The sequence below is a fragment of the Rhinoraja longicauda genome, chromosome 18, assembly GCF_053455715.1.
Source record: "Rhinoraja longicauda isolate Sanriku21f chromosome 18, sRhiLon1.1, whole genome shotgun sequence".
NCBI lineage: Eukaryota > Metazoa > Chordata > Chondrichthyes > Rajiformes > Arhynchobatidae > Rhinoraja > Rhinoraja longicauda.
This window is the reverse complement of record NC_135970.1, coordinates 21,116,407-21,132,814: the sequence shown is the minus strand read 5'-3', so window position 1 is coordinate 21,132,814 and position 16,408 is coordinate 21,116,407. Positions and strand designations below refer to the sequence as shown.

Sequence of the window (16,408 nt, the reverse complement as noted above, 5' to 3'; positions counted from 1 at the left end):
CGCTAGAGGGTGGCGTCTCGGTGTGGGAGGCGCTAGCCTCGGGGTCGGTACCCGAGTTGGTATTTAAGGCAGGGCAACGCCCGTAACTTGGGGTGGAGTAGGGAGCATGCACGCAACTCGTATCCGATTAGTTTTTGGTGCAAGGGGCTCAGGTTTTTGGTGGGCACCGGGGCAGAGGTCAGCGTATTGTCCCCATCTGGATGCGACCTTCATGCTGGTGAAAGGGGCCTCCCGTTAACTGCTGCGAACGGTAGTTCAATCCGCACATATGGCGTCCGCACGGTTCCGATTATTTTTGGCGCTTGCCATTTCACCTGGCCATTCATCGTCGCGGACGTGGCCCAGCCACTGCTGGGCGCAGATTTCTTGCGGGCGCAGTCGCTCCTCGTGGACGTGAGGGGCCAACGTCTGGTCCTCTCGGCAACTTTTGAGAAGATCGTGCGCTCTATCGTGCCCACAGCGCCGACCAGCAACCCCGTAGCGAAGGTGGACAATCCCTACGCCCAGGTACTGGCTGAGTTTCCGGACATTGTCACCCCCAAGTTCAGCTCGGCCAGCCTGAGGCACGGTGTCATGCACCATATTCTGACATCGGGCCCACCGCTCCACGCCCGCAGGCTCGCTCCTGACAAGCACCTTATACCAAAGGCAGAGTTTCGGGTATGGAGCCCATGGGCCTCCCCGCTGCACATGGTGCCAAAGGTGTCCGGCAGCTGGAGGCCGTGCGGGGACGACCACCACCTTAACGAGGCCACGACCGCTGACCGTTACCCAATCCCCCACCTACAGGACTTCTCAGCCCATCTGGCCGGGGCTAGGTTCTTCTCCAAGATCGGCCTAGTCCAGGGATATCACCAGAAGGTCCCTTTCTCGTGCTGCGGCACGGGACTACTACTTTTGATTTGGACATGGGAGGCCGGCGCAAAACTGTGTCTGTGGCTCGTTTGAAACCGGCCCACTTGGACCTGAGAGAGCCAATCCATGTGGCTCAACTGCCCCGTCGTGGGCGTCCGCCTTCCTGGGCTCCTGGAGATTCTTCCGAACCGAGCAAGCCCCCGGGGCGTGGGATTGTATCTATGCATTTGGGCCACCTCGTTCGGCGTTCCGTCCGGTTCGGTACCTCTGGTTCTGGGGAGGGGGGTCATGTGGTGATATCTGGTGACAACCCAAGGGCAGAACGAACCATCGGCGCTAGTGGGAGGCGCTAGCCACGGGCTCGGTACCTGAGTTGGTATTTAAGGCCGGGCAACGCCCATGACTTGGGGTGGAGTAGGGAGCTGTATTGGAGAGAATAAACACGTGTCGTGCACGCAATCGTGTCCGATTAGTTTTTGGCGGGACTTCTTGTCCCACTAATATAGTTTAAATAAACAGATAAAATGTTGCACACAAGCATTATATCATTTATATCTTAGGTTGCTTTAAAGGCATTTGATCTTTCTATTTCTGCTCAATTTAACCTCCGATTCAGATTGCCAGCCAGTAAATTGTTGAGTTAAATTTGTTTTCCAGCGTCCGATCATTTTTGACACCTTCAGAAAACCAAGAGAGAGATGGGACTGATCACCCTCCAGACTGTTCTTCTGTGGTAGATATCCATAATAATGACAAACTCTACCAGATAGTGAAAGAATTGGAAAACAGATCAGTTTTAAAATCTGGAGTACCAGACCACCATGCCAAGCAGGTAATATTCTCACCTAGACATCACATTGTGGGGGAAAGTTGTTTTTAAAATGCAGATGCTGAAAAAAAAAGAAAATGCTAGAAAGACTCAGCAGGTTTGGCGACATACATGCAGAAAATGAAACACAGTTTGTTTTAGGTAAAAGATCTGATGAAAGCTGTTTGACCTGAAATTCAAACACTATTTCTCTTTCCACGGTTGCTGCCTGGCATGCTGAGCGTTTCCAGCATTTTCTGTTAAGTGGATATCTTATTTTACCCTGAACCACTCGTAAAGCAATAGCAAGATACTGTTACAGCATGTTTAATTGAAAGAGAGTCTGGTGTCAGTCTGCAAAAGAACTAGAATTCTATGAGTGACCATGAAATTAACTCAACTGAACTTGCGGATAATTACACTGAATTTATTTATGTTTCAGATATAAGCAGAAGTTCAGGCTTTTTCAGTTCATGCTCTGAAATGCCACCCGTTTGAAAAAATATATATATCAGTGCGAAGATATGCATCAATGCATTTATGTTTAAATTGACCTGTTAGTATTAAATCTTCAATTTTAAAAAAAGTGAATGGATTCTCCATTGAGTTGGTTTTTGTGCAAGCTGAAAAAGCCTGGGAGGATGTTGAACAAAAGCCAAATGGTTGCACGTTCAAATTTCATTGAACAAGATGAAACTAATTGATAGATAGTGAAAATATTACAAATAATCTTTGTGATTGTCAATTAAAATCAATTTAAAAGTTTGTGCTAAATACATCAAGTTAAATAAAACCATTCAAGAAATTTTGTAGTTGACTGCCTTAATGAAAAGAACTGGCACAGCTAAGGAAAATACTTAATAGCTGTAAAATATTTCGTACTTCCAAATTATTGATTTGCTGTCCATGGCTCACTTTTATCAAATTTGCTTCCATCTCGAATATTTTAATGTTTATTTATCATAGATATTTCAGAGTGATTGAGATATATTGAGCTATAGTGAGTGACAGTGCCATAGTTTAATTTTGCTTGTATTCAATAATAAAACATTTTGTGTGCAAAAGGTGTACAATATGATGAAAAATGGTGCAGTTATTTTGGATATTAGAATTACAAAGTCAATTTGTTTGTATTTGAATAGGCTCTTTCCTCGCACTTAAATATTATTGAGGATCAAATTGGAAAAGTGATTTCGCAAGCTATTGAAAAGGTGAGAAAATAATTACGTTTGATGAGAGATGCGTAAAAATCAATGCAATCTGCAGTATTTTCAAAATGCATTTGTAAAAATATGTAGAATGTAGTCATCCGTTCACTATTCAGTTTGCTTCTGGTAAAAGGAAAAGTTTTTTTTCATTCCATGTTTCCGCAAAAAAAAATGAACAGACATTAGAATGCTGATTTAACAAAACTGAGTACTTTCATAAAGGATTATTACATAGAATTGATTTGTCTGCTATGTAAGTTTTTTTAGATTTCTTGAACAAATGCTATAAACCATCCTTAATTCTTTTACGTTCCCTTTTTACTACATGTAAAATGAAAGGTGAATTTTGACCAAAGTGCACCATCTATGTGGAATAAAACGCAACTATGTAACATTTTGTTTGACTTTCTATTAAAATTTTTGGAAACAAGTTCAACAAATCAGTAATTTACCTTGTTAGCATACATTGCATTCATAAATTGGCTTCAATGGCACTTAAAACCAATTCTAAATTGTAATATGGAAAGAGTACTTAGTAGAATTATTTTTGCAAGCTCTTTATGGTTCTTAATAATCGTCTGCAAAACAAATAAAAAGGGTAAGTACTATAAACTATATAATCATATTTCACCTAGAAATCTGAAATAAGAGATCTTGGCAGGCACTTTAGAGCACAATGACCTTAACATTATTTCGATAACCTCTGATACATACTTTTCTTTTTTTTTTAAAGGCACAAAGTGCTGGAATAATTCAGCCAAGTTACTCCAGCACTTTGTGCCTTTTTTTTTTTGGTAAACCAGCATCTGCATTTTCTTGTGTATTTTCTTTCTGCAAATCTGCCTCTGGAATGGGGATATGAATGTGTCTTAAAATGGCTTGAGAAGGCACAGTCAATATTTAGGATGATTGTATTGCTGTAATCTGGCATACACTCAAAGGGATATTTGGAGGATAATGCGTTCAAACTTAAGTTTGTAGGGTATTGTCCACAAACACAAAAGGATGTGCATCTCTCTCTTGCCAGGTATTCTGTTAAAATGTTACTGCAAACTCTTGGGTCCATATTATAAAATTCCATATCATCTGAGGAAATAATTCTGCCCATTGCGACAGTCAGGACTGTTTGGATGAACTACATAATTAGTTTCTTTATGTTCTCTTCCCTGAATAATCCCCTAACCTATTCTCCAAATAGAGCATAGAAACATTGGAACAGCCCTTTGGCTCACCGAGTTTGCACCTGCTATCAGCAGGCCACTTACACCAATTCTGAATTGAACCCATTCATTTAGCCTCCCAACATTCTAATCAACTATAAATATATACACTAAGGGCAATTTACAGTGATCAATTAACCATCCTTTACATTACTACTTTAGAGACTTAGAGGGGAAACAGTCCCTTTGGCCCAAGCCGACCAGCGATCACACCGTACACTACGCACTAGGGACAATTTGCAATTTTACCAATGCTAATTAACCTACAAATCTGCACTTCATTGGAGTGTGGAAGAAAACCGGAGCACTCAGTGAAAACTCACGTAGTCACAGGAAGAATGTACAAGCTCTGTACAGACAGCGCCTATAGTAAGCATCGAACCTGGGTCCACTGGCACTGTAAGGCCACAACTCTACCGCTGTGCCAGGTGATGCCCTAACAGTCTGGCCCACATGTCTTTGGGATGTTGGAGGAAACTGGTGAATCCAAAGGAATCTCAAGTGGTCTCAGAGAGAATGTGCAAACTCCACACTCAGACATTTTGTGAAGAGTTGTTCAATTCTCTTTTGGGTAAATTAAATGAATTTGTTCCCACTATCCTTTCAGTGTATTCCAGTTGGCAGGTGCTATGTTGGGGACTGGAGAGCTAGCCTCTATCTTTTCTATCAATCATCTTGGAACTGCTTCCTCAGATTGGTTACTGATCCTCCTGCCACTGGAAACAACCCCAAAATCTTGCAGAACTGATCATTCTCTACATGAGACCTAATCTCTGATTTACAGAGGCTTGGACTAAGTTCCTTTCTTTCATAGGCTACTCTAAAATTCCCATTTGTTTTGAACTTAACTTGTATTAGTCCTTCAAAAATGTAAGCCTACACCCAAATCCTCCCTATTCCTAGATCGCCTTAAAAATTGTACCCCTTTAGTTCACATTGCTCATTCTTCCTGTCAAAATAGATCTGAATAGCTGAATCTAAGATACTGTTCAGTGGACAGTATATAACCCTGAAATGTAGATTTAAGGTAATCAGTTTATTTCACAGAGTAATTGTGAAAGAACTGTGCTTTGAAAAGAACGAACAATATTTTTTTTCAATAGCATATTGTTTATGCTTCACTGTACACTCGTACTCCAACAAGATAGAACATGTTATTTTCCTACCGATAATAAATATATTAGATTATAATATGGACATGGACGACACAAGAGCTTGCAGATGCTGGAATCTTGAGCTGAAAACAAACTGTTGGCCAAACTCGATGGGTCAGGCAATGTCTGTGGACGGAAATGGCCAGTCGATAGTTTGGGTCGGTTTCCTTCTTCAAAACATGCTGAGTTCTTCCAGCAGTTTATTTTTCATTGTGTAATATAGACTTAACTGGGTAGAAATATTTGAATTTGTATAACTGTGACCTAATGAATGTTATTTCTTGATTGATGTAAACATTGATTTTGATGGCCAAATGCATTCTTGTTTTATTTCTAGAAAATTGCTCCGATGTGGTTACTGTTGAATGAAGCAGGTCTTTATTGGCGAGCAGTTGGGAACACAACCTCTGCTCTTGCCTGTTTGAAAAGAGCACTAAATGTGGTTCCTGAACATTACATGGACATTCCACTGGTCAACCTGGCTAACCTACTCATTCATATTCACCTACATCAGGATGCTGCTGCTCTTTTGCAAAAAGCACTTGCTATTAACAGCACAGAGGTGAGTTAGACATGAAATCAATGATGTATGCTACATTCAACCAATAAATGGTCAAAGGTTGTGTGCATTCTCTATATATCACAAAGGATTTGATTCAATATCTTAAAAATTGTCATGCAACACTAGATCTGCAAAAGATAATCTTAAAATGTGGGGGCGTGGCTGCGTTCTGCAGCTGCGGCTCACCGGCAGTCTCTGTCTTTTTTTTGTTTTTGTCTTTTGTTATCGTTTAAATGTATGTTTTGATTTATTTTTAACTCTGTTTATGGGGGTGGGGGAAACCTTTTCTTCTAATCTCCTCCTCAACGGAGATGCGACCTTTACCGTGTCGTATCTCCGTTCGCGCTATGGCCTAACACCGTGGAGTCGGCGGCTTCCAGCTGGGATCGACCTTGAAGACTCCGGTCGCAGGGCCTGGACTTACCATCTCGGAGGCTTCGGCCGTGGGCCCTGCAGACCGCAACATCTGGAGTTCGCAGGTCCATGGCTGGCGACCGGCTTTCGGGAGCTCCAGCTGTAGCAGCTTTGACCGCCCCGGAGCGCGAGGTTTGATCGACCCGCTCGCAGGCCCTTCATCGCCTTGCGTGGCCTGGCCGCGGCACTTTCCATCGCCCGGTGGGGGCTCAGGACCTTCATCGGCCTGCTCGGCTCGGCCTGGGACTTTCCATCGCCCGGTGGGGGCTTCAAAAGTCAGGAGCCTCGATCGCCTCGAGGCACCACGGGAGAAGGATGAGGAGGAGATAAGACTTTTCTTTGCCTTCCATCACAGTGAGGGTGTGCCTGGAGCAATCACTGTGATGGCTGTTTGTGTTAAAATTGTAATTGTGTGTCTTGTGTTTTTATTGTCTACTGCTGGACCCTGACGTGAGAGGACGCTGGCGCTATTTGTTCGCCGCTTCTCCGTCAGGATAGTTCGTCTGTTTTTATGTCATGACTGTTTTTGTCAAGTGTATTTGAGCACTTGGAAAATCGCTATATAAAATAAATGTTTATTATTATTATTATTATAAAATACATAATCTTAACATTATTATACCTTATAATGAATATTAGTTCTGCACAAAACATATAAAGTAACATTGCAATAATAATTTTAGGGAAGTGGCTGCATACTTCATAATAGCACCAAATGTCCACTGGTTGACCTGTTGAACTTGTGGGTAATGGGATAAGTTTTGATTTGCTCCTGAAATGTCTGGTTCAGAGGATGTAAAGCCCAAATCTTGTTGCAATAAATAATCTCACAATGTACACACCTGTAGATCCTTCCGCATTCTTCGGAGCATAATTATTTTTTGGTCAAGAGATTGTTTATGGACTACTGAGACTAAGAAACTTTGAGGGGGGGGGGGGGTGGGTGAGCCCTAAGTGTACCTCTGTGGTCAATTAGATTTTCGGGTTAAGAAGGGAAGAAGAACTTTAGTGAAGGCAAGTAGGTGAATGAAGGAAAATGTTGCACTACACAACCTGGGGTCTTCATTGTAATGGGCATTACACATGTGGTGTAGGAAATGCAGTAGTCAGTTTCCACAGGTAGTGACATGGATCAGAAACTGTTTTTGTGATGTGATGATGTGATTAACAAAATTCTAAAATATTGCAGTACTTTGCTAATGGAATAAATATGATTCCAAAACATGGCATTTTTAATCATTGGTGACCTTACTTTCCTGAAGAAAGTATTAATTTATTTTCAATCAAATAAAAAGAGCATTCCTAAAAATAAAGCAGTGGGAGAAGATTTATACACCAATGCCATTTGCACACTGATATGTGCAGGGTTTTTTTTGGGAGGGGTTGATGCGGTTGTGGTAATAAATATCTTGTCAGATGTTTGGTTCAGCTTTTGAGATTACAGTTACTGCCAAAATTTGCGTCTTTTTAAAATTGTAGTACCATTAATCAACAGCAATATTTTTTCTTCCCTTCTCCCGCTCTCCCTTCCCCCCCCCCCCCCCCACTTCTCCAACCACACACACACTTCCTCACCTACAGCCACTCACCTTATTAAGCTTGGGAAATGCCTATCTGGCCCTGAGGAATGTTAGTGCTGCTCTTCAAGCATTCAGAACAGCAATGGAAAGAACAACTAGATGCCCTGATTGTGACAACAACCTGAAGTTAATCCGTTGCCTACAGTTCTATCCTTTTCTGTACAACATTACATCTTCAAAATGTGCAGGTAAGCAATGATACGAGTCTTGAAGGTAAGAGAACATGTAGAATCATTCCAACAAAATTAATTTTATTTTAAAATAAGTATCCAATGTGCAGCAGGTTTAGGCTCCATATGATGTTCTACTGAAATCATGTTAATCAGATCTGCCTACAAAGAAGTGGAAATTTTAATTGTGTCAAATTCTGTAAAGACTGAATTTACGTGAAAACTTAGTGATTTTGAATTTATTCACACAATCTGAGGAAGATGGTTTCTCAGTACTGTAATGGAAAGAGTATCCAGTCCACAGGCATCTTTGTGCATTAAATTTTAAATTTGTTATTTCTCATGCACTGTAGGATGAATTCTTATAATGTGATTGGATGTATCTGTGAAGTACTTTGATAACTATTTATTATAAATTATGATTTTTGCCTAGTATGAATATGCAACGTGAGAGTTGAAAATGATTAGAATTATATAAAATTGTACAATGCTGCCTGTTATTTTCAATATGTCAATTTGAAGCCCCTATCACTTTGAAAGTAAGTATTGTTAAAACTTCATTTTACCATACCGTACCACATCTATCTATTAGCGGCCTTCCTCTTGACAATTAATTGGCATGCAGTTTAGATTACAGCTCTGCCTCATCACATTTATTAATGAAAGAGAATTTTCACAGAAAGAAAATCTATGTTGAGCATTGATGTAAAAGGAAAGAATGAAAGAAATGCATTAATTGTGCACTTGTATCGACTGGTATACTTGCCATTTGTTTGTAACCTACCGGTGGAGAATGTGGGAAAACATGGAGTTAGTGTGAATGGGTGATCAATGGTTTGCATGGACTTTTACGGGCCAAAGGACCTGTATCCATGCTGTAACTCTGAACCAAGTTTTGAAATTGGATTCTGAGTACATCAGCCGCCTCAGTATTCTGACACATCCAATCATAAAAACTGTTCCTTGTGCCCCTCTTATTACTGCATTGAGTGAATGAAGCATTAGGTTAGAGTTTCTATTTTTGGTTGATACTTTATTAATTTAACTGATCATAGATAGACAGGGGAAGAAACCAGGCCAGGTATCTGCTCATGGTTACAGAGATTATTCAGAGAGTGAGTGAGAAATATGGATGGGTAATGGTGGATAACCTATTGCCCAACCAGATTTACTCAAAATCAGCTGTTCCACGTACGTTTGAAATGACAGCAATATTAAACTTAAGATGTAGTTCTCCAGGGCTGAAATCGCAAAACACTTATTATTGGCTTTCATGGGAATCCCTGGTTGATTTTCCATTGAACAAATATTGTAGGGTTTATTATCTTTTTTGCCTAATGAACTAAAAATATTTTTTTCATCTATGGTTTTTTCAATTTAATATCTATTGAATATACAGTATTATAGATAATACAATACTTTCTCAATACATTGTAAATATGTTGGCCTAGATTATACTCCAGAATGAGACATGAGAGCATTAGTTGTGTCACAGAGATAATCAATTAGCCCAGGCAACATCTGAAAGGTACAACTCAACTGCATTGATGGTATATAAAGACAATTTATATATCCTAGGTTTTGAATCAGTTATTTGTTCAAGTCCACTCCTTAGAACCATGGATACGCTATTCTGAGACTTCAAGAAGGCATTTAATAAGGTGCCACATCACAAATTATTGCAGAATATAAAACCTGTTGATTTAGAAGGAAACAAATTACATGGATAGAGAATTGGTTGACAGTCAAGAAACCGAGAGTAAGCATAAATTAATCATCTTCTAGTTGGCAAGTTGCAACAAGTAGTTACGGCAATGGGTATGTGACCTCAACTTTCTACAATTTATCAACTGACTTGGATGAAGGATCCAAAGATATAATTGCCAAATTTGCTGATAAGACAGATATGTGGGAACATAGAAACATAGAAAATAGGTGCAGGAGTAGCCCATTCGGTCCTTTGAGCCAGCACCGCCATTCAATATGATCATGGCTGATCATCCAAAATCAATTCCTGCTTTCTTCCCATATCCCTCGATTCAGTTAGTGAACGTAAATTGTGAAGAGAACATAAGAAAACTACAAAAGAATATTAATAGGCTAGCAAGTGGGCAAAGATCTGGCTGATCAAGTATAGTATGGGCAAATTACTTTTTCTTTTTAAGTTAGTTTAAAGATACAGTGTGGAAACGTGCCCTTTGGCCCACTAAGTCAACACCGACTAGCGATTACCCATACACTAGGGCGACATGGTGGCGCAGCGGTAGAGTTGCTGCCTTAAAGCGAATGCAGCGCCAGAGACCCGGATTCGATCCCGACTACGGGTGCTGTCTGTACGGAATTTTGTACGTTCTCCCCATGACCTGAGTGAGTTTTCTCTGAGATCTTCGATTTCCTCCCACATGCCAAAGACGTACAGGTTTGTAGGTTAATTGGCTTGGTAAATGTAAAAATTGTCCCTAGTGGGTGTAGGATGGTGTTAATATGCGGGGATCGCTTGTCGGCGCGGACCCGGTGGGCTGAAGGGCCTGTTTCCGCGCTGTATCTCCAAACTAAACTAAACTAGTTCTATCCTACAGCCTCAGGCCAATTTACAGAGGCCAGTTAGCCTGCAATGTGGGAGGAAACTGGAGCACCCGGAGAAAACCCACGCAGTCACAGGAGTACATACAAACTCCGTACAGACAGCACCTGTAGTCAGGATCGAACTTGGGTGTCTGACGCTGTGTGGCAGCACCTCCACTACTGTTTTGAGGGGGGGAGGGGAATAAAGAAAATACATCAACATAGTGGGAGATTGCAGAGCTATGCAAATATCCAGAGATCTTGGTGTCCTCGTACATAATTTGCAAAAGGCATGCATCAGAAAATTGCTGTTTATTGAAAGAGGAATTGAATGTAAAGGTTGGGGGGGTTATTCTACATTGGTGAGCAGTGGAGAACCATGTACAGTGTTTTTCCCCTTATTTATGGGAGGATGTAAATGTGTTACTCATCAGAGAAATTTATGAGAATACCTGCAATGGACAGCATTGGACTGAGTAGGACATTTAGAAGAGTGCACAGGGACTTAATTGAAACATTCGATCCCGAGGGTCTTGACACGGTCGATGTGAATAGGATATTTCCTCTTGAGAGAGTGAAAGGTTGAAAGAGTGTATGAAACAAGGGGTCACTAATTAGAAATGAACGGTCACCATTTAAGGCAGCGATGAGGCTATTATATTTCTCAGAAGTCGATCCTTTGGAACTCTTTCTCAAAGGTCAAGGGAAGCAGGCTTTGAATATTTTTAAAATAGACAGGTAAATTAATTCTTGATAAGCAAAGAATAAGGAGCCAAATGATTACAAGTATGTGGCAATAAAGTTCAAATCAGATCCGTCGTGGTCTTATTAAATAACAAATAGGTTCAAGTAGAATGTTCATTGAATTTTTTAAGAAGTTACCTGAGGGGAATTGTTATACTTCTGTTGTATTTTGCTGTTTTTTTCAAACCTCTGTTCTTTATTTAAGATTCATTTCCGTTTTTAATTTAAATATTGGTAATAATTTCAGTCAATTAATAACATTTTGTATTGTAGACTACTTTTTGTGAAGGACCAGGGCGATCACTTCCATAAGACCTATGTTGGCACAACTATTTTTAACCTGTAGCACATTACAGCATAATCTTGTAATGATATCTTTTAGTTTCCACCATGATGAATAATTAACTTTTGTTTATGACTTTGTACTTCAAGTTTCGCATGAAATTTCTGGACAACAACTATCATTATCCAAAGTGAGCTGTGTAGGAACTGAGCTAACATGTTCCTCCTACAAAGGGGAAAAGGGTTGAAATTAGAAGTAACACTTGTTATGGACATAATTATTGTTTTTGTTTTTCATGGTGGAACACTCCTTGCATGTTTCTTAGCTCCTTAGTCTAAATGAATCAATACCTTGTTGAAATAAAGTAATTAACTGTAAAAAGTACCGTATTGAATGTAATTTGTTTTGGCATGTCAAAGTTCTGAGCAGTGCTTATTTTAATGTAATTCTTCTTCCTTTAATTTTCCCTTGGTTGAAATGCTTTAGCGAATATTGGTGAAGAATTTTTTGTTCCTTTAATAGTATCGGTTTATTATTGTCATGTGGACAGGGATACAATGAAAAGCTTTTGTTTGTGTGCAGTTCAGTCAAACCATAGCATGAATGGGTACAATAAAGCCTTAGAAAAGTAAACAAACTAATGCAAAGAGAAAATTACAAGAGTACAGAATATAATGTTTAAAGCATTGTAGCATTACAGTTACAGAGAAAAGATGCAAGGTCTGCAATGAGGTAGGTTGGAAGATCAGGACCACAGCCTAGAAGAGGGAATGACTGGATAAAAAAGTCAATGATTATGCTGGCTGCTTCGAGTGTGGATGGAGTCGATGATGGGGAGGCTGGTCTGTGTTAAGAACTCCACTAAATGCATAACTGCAATTTCTTGTGGTCTTGGGAAAGAGATGTTGCCAAACCAAGGTGGGATACATACAGATAGAATCCTTTCTACAGTGCATCTGTAGAAGTTCATAAGAATTGTTGGAGACATGTTGGACCATGCTGAGTTCACCATGCTCTGCAACTTCTTGCATTCCTGTGCTTTAGAATTGCCATACCAGGCCATGACGCAACCAATCAGGATACATTCTACAGGACATCTGTAAAAGTTTATTAGAGTATTCAGAGATGTGCCGAATCTCTTTAAACTTCTAAGAAATTAGAGGCACTGAATGCTCTCTTCATGAATACATCTTTGAGCTGGGCCTAGGACAGGTCATCTGAGTTGTTAATGCCCCAAAATTTGACACTGCAAATTCAACCCACTGATGAAAATTGGCATATGGTTTCCTAACTTCGCTTTTCTAAACTCAATAATCAGTTCCTTAGTTTTGTTGACCTTGAGGGAAAGATTATTGTTGCGGCACCACTCAACCAGGTGTTCTATCTTTATCCTGTACACTAACTCATCGCTGGTGATTCAGCCAACCACATTGATGTCGTTGGGTCAGTGAGGAGATGTTGTTACTGATCCACACTAATTGAGTTCTGTCGATGAAGAAGTCAAGGATCGAGTTACAAAGGGAAGTGCATAGACCAGGGTCTTGGAAATTGATGATGAATTTGGAAGATATGATGGTGTTGAACAATGAGCTGTGGTCAATGACAGGACCATGTTTTCCTGTTAGCCCAATGTTGTAGAGTAGAGTGAAAAGCCAGTGAGATATCATCTGGTGTTGATCTTTTGAGGCAATAGGCAAATTAAAGTGGGTGCAGATCATTTCTGAGGGAGCGATTGATTCACAACAGACCCAATCTCACCCACTTCATTATGGTGGATGTAAGTGCTACTCTTTGTGGGCACTGGTACAATAGATGCCCTCTTGAACCAAGTAGAAACTTCAGACTGTAGAAGCAAGAGGTTGAAGATGCCCTTGAATTCTCTGGCCAGTTGTCCCAAGTTATCGCTGAGTAAGCTCTCTAATGTGTTGTGCAAGCTCTCAAATATGTGAAATATGAGCAGATTCGGGACTTACCTAACTACTTACAACTGATACTATGGGATATTAGCAGTAGAATGGTTTCTGACTGCATTCTAATCTCATGGCCATGCATGTCCTAGTCTCCCATTTCTGTCAAACTGAAGAACTCGTGCTGATGATAAGGTTGAATTGCAATCCAGGGAACACAACCAGACTTTTTGTTAAATGATAAAATAACCTAATACAGCAAATGCAGCAGACTCAGATACCAGCTTGGCTGTAGTGCTGAAATGATTTGTACCAAACTAGTTAGTTCACCAGCCAAGTTGTTCCAGTAGGGCAACAATTGTCAGAGATAGATAGATTCTTGATTAGTACGGATGTCAGGGGTTATGGGGAGAAGGCAAGATTAGTGGGAAGCCAGAGGATTGGGATGTTTTTAAAGAACAACAAAAGGTAACTAAAAGGACTATACGGAGAGAAAAGATGAACTACGAATATAAGCTAGCCAATAACATAAAAAAGGATAGCAAGAATTTCTACGGATATATAAAGTGTAAAAACGAGGTACGAGTGGACTTTTGGTCGCTGGACAATGATGCAGGAGAAGTGACAATGGGAAATCAAGAAATGGCAGAGGAATTGAATAACTTTTTTGCATCAGTCTTCACAGTGGAAGATACCAGCAGTGTGCCTGCATTCCTGGAGAGTCAGGGGGTGGAAGTTAGTGGAGTGGCAATTACTAAGAAGAAGGTGCTAAGAAAACTGAAAGGTCTGAGGGTGGATGTCACCTGGACCGGATGGACTGCACTCCAGGGTGCTGAAGGAGGAGGCTTCAGAGACTGGAGGCATTAGTTGTGATATTTCAAGAATCACTAGAGTTAGGAGTGGTTCCTGAAGATTGGAAAATTGCGAATATCACCCGCTGTACAAGAAGCGAGCAAAACAGAAGAGCAGAAACGATACGGTGCCGCACGTCAGGCTGCTAGGGGAGATGAGAGCCCTTGGTATTAAAGGGAAGATACTAGCATAGATAGTGGGTTGGCTGGATTGCAGCAAGCAAAGAGTTGCAATATAAGGCGCCATTTCAGGTTGGCTGCCAGTGACTAGTGGAGTTCCGCGAGGGTCGGTGCTGGAGCTGCTTCACTTCACGTTGTATATTAATGATTTGGATAAGATTGAATGCTTTGTGGCCAAGTTTGCAGATGATGCTAAGATAGGTGGAGAGGCAGGCAGTGTAGAGGAAGCAAGGACTCTGCAGAAGGACTTGGACAAGTAATCCAGATAGTGTACTATAATGATATGGTGTTTCCCTTTTGCTCTTAGATTTTGTCATTGTATTTGAATCCTTTAAGCGACTTCTATTGCATAGACAGATACAAAATATTTACGCGCAATCTCTATTTCTCACTTTCTGTTAGTAATTCATCTGTCAGTCTCTCAGAACATTTAACTTGGCTGCCTTCCTTTTTAATATTTGATGAAGCTCTTACTGATTATTATATTTCTTACTAACTTACCCATAATCTACTTTTCACCCTTTATGGATTTTTCAGCATTTGGTTCTGGTTTCAAAAATGTGTTTAGTCTTCTATCACCAATTTGCATAATATTGTATGCCTTTTTTTTTCAATTTGACACCATTCTTAACTTATTTAGTATGGATGTATACCTCTTTTTGTTGAGTCTCAATATACCATATCTTTGTTAGGAGCTATGAAGTATCCCCTTAAACATCTGTCTCTGCTTCTTCATCACTTTATTTAATCTGTTTTCCCAGAACACTATCCATTCCTACTTGCATACCTTTAAGTTTGGTATGTCAAACAACCTATGAAATTCTACCATGTTATGATCACTCTTCACTCAGTGCTGTCTCACAACTTCAGCATGAAAGAGAAAACCATTTATGTAGTTAACTGATTTACTAGAAATTGAAACTATAACATCATGAATAATTTGTTTCAAAATTAATTGTGCTGAGGTTTTTAAACATTTTTGTAAGTAATATTGGCATTTGTTTTCTAAATGTAATATAAAATATACATGTAATTTTTTTGTCTTTATTCCTAGAAAGCCATTGTTACAGCAGTCAGAAGGATGTATTAACTCATGAGCATCAGAAGTATTATGCTGATCCAGAGGGAATAGTCAAGTCCTCAGAGGAAAGAGCCATCAAAGAACCTTCTGAATCATCTGGAGACTCAACTGTGGATTCTTCACCATCTGATGTTAAAAGTGAATTCCTTTACTAGTATACCCAGTTTCTCTGAAGGATATGATAAAATTATTTTTTACATTGAACAGACATTTTCATGTGCAGGTTTATTAAACCCAAAAGTCATATTTGTGTATTAATTAAAAATTTGTAATGCACAATGATGTCATTTGGCTCAAAATGACTATTTTAAAATAACATTCAGATCAAGAATGTACATAATGAAAGAAAGCAGCAAAATAATCCTCATGAATAGAGAACATTACATTCAAACATACAAAAATAATTTAATGCCATTACATAGCTTTGATTTTACACTCAATGGCAGCACTTGTAGTTAGATTTGATAAGAGTCATAAGGCATGTAAATCAATTATTGCTCATCTCTGACATAAAACATAAGAAATAGAATCAATTTAACCATTTGATCTCTCATGCCTGTTCTATCATTCAATATCATGCCTGGTCTTGTACCTCAGTATCACTTTCAGCATTAATGCATCCTAAACTCAGCCCTAAATTCTTGGAAAATTCAACCCCCACCCCATTTCCTTGAGTAGATCTGGTGTCTGAGCTGCAATTTATTGGGCAGCAAATTCCAAAGGTTTACCATTTTCAGAGTGGCAAATGTTCTTCCCATCTCTGCCCTGAAAGGGCACCCTGCTTAGTTCTCGACATCCCAGTCAAGAAATTGTCATCTCTGCGTCT

At 39.9% G+C, this 16,408-nt stretch overlaps 1 protein-coding gene across 1 annotated transcript in view; it reads left to right on the top strand.

Moving 5' to 3' along the window:
* Window positions 1-16,408, top strand: part of ttc17 (tetratricopeptide repeat domain 17) — a 72,637-nt gene that overhangs the window by 30,828 nt on the left and 25,401 nt on the right. The window contains exons 13-17 of the mRNA XM_078415286.1: window positions 1,513-1,687; window positions 2,806-2,874; window positions 5,583-5,807; window positions 7,803-7,989; window positions 15,556-15,720. Of these exons, the coding sequence (XP_078271412.1) occupies window positions 1,513-1,687; window positions 2,806-2,874; window positions 5,583-5,807; window positions 7,803-7,989; window positions 15,556-15,720 (821 nt within the window). The remainder of the gene's footprint in view (window positions 1-1,512; window positions 1,688-2,805; window positions 2,875-5,582; window positions 5,808-7,802; window positions 7,990-15,555; window positions 15,721-16,408) is intronic.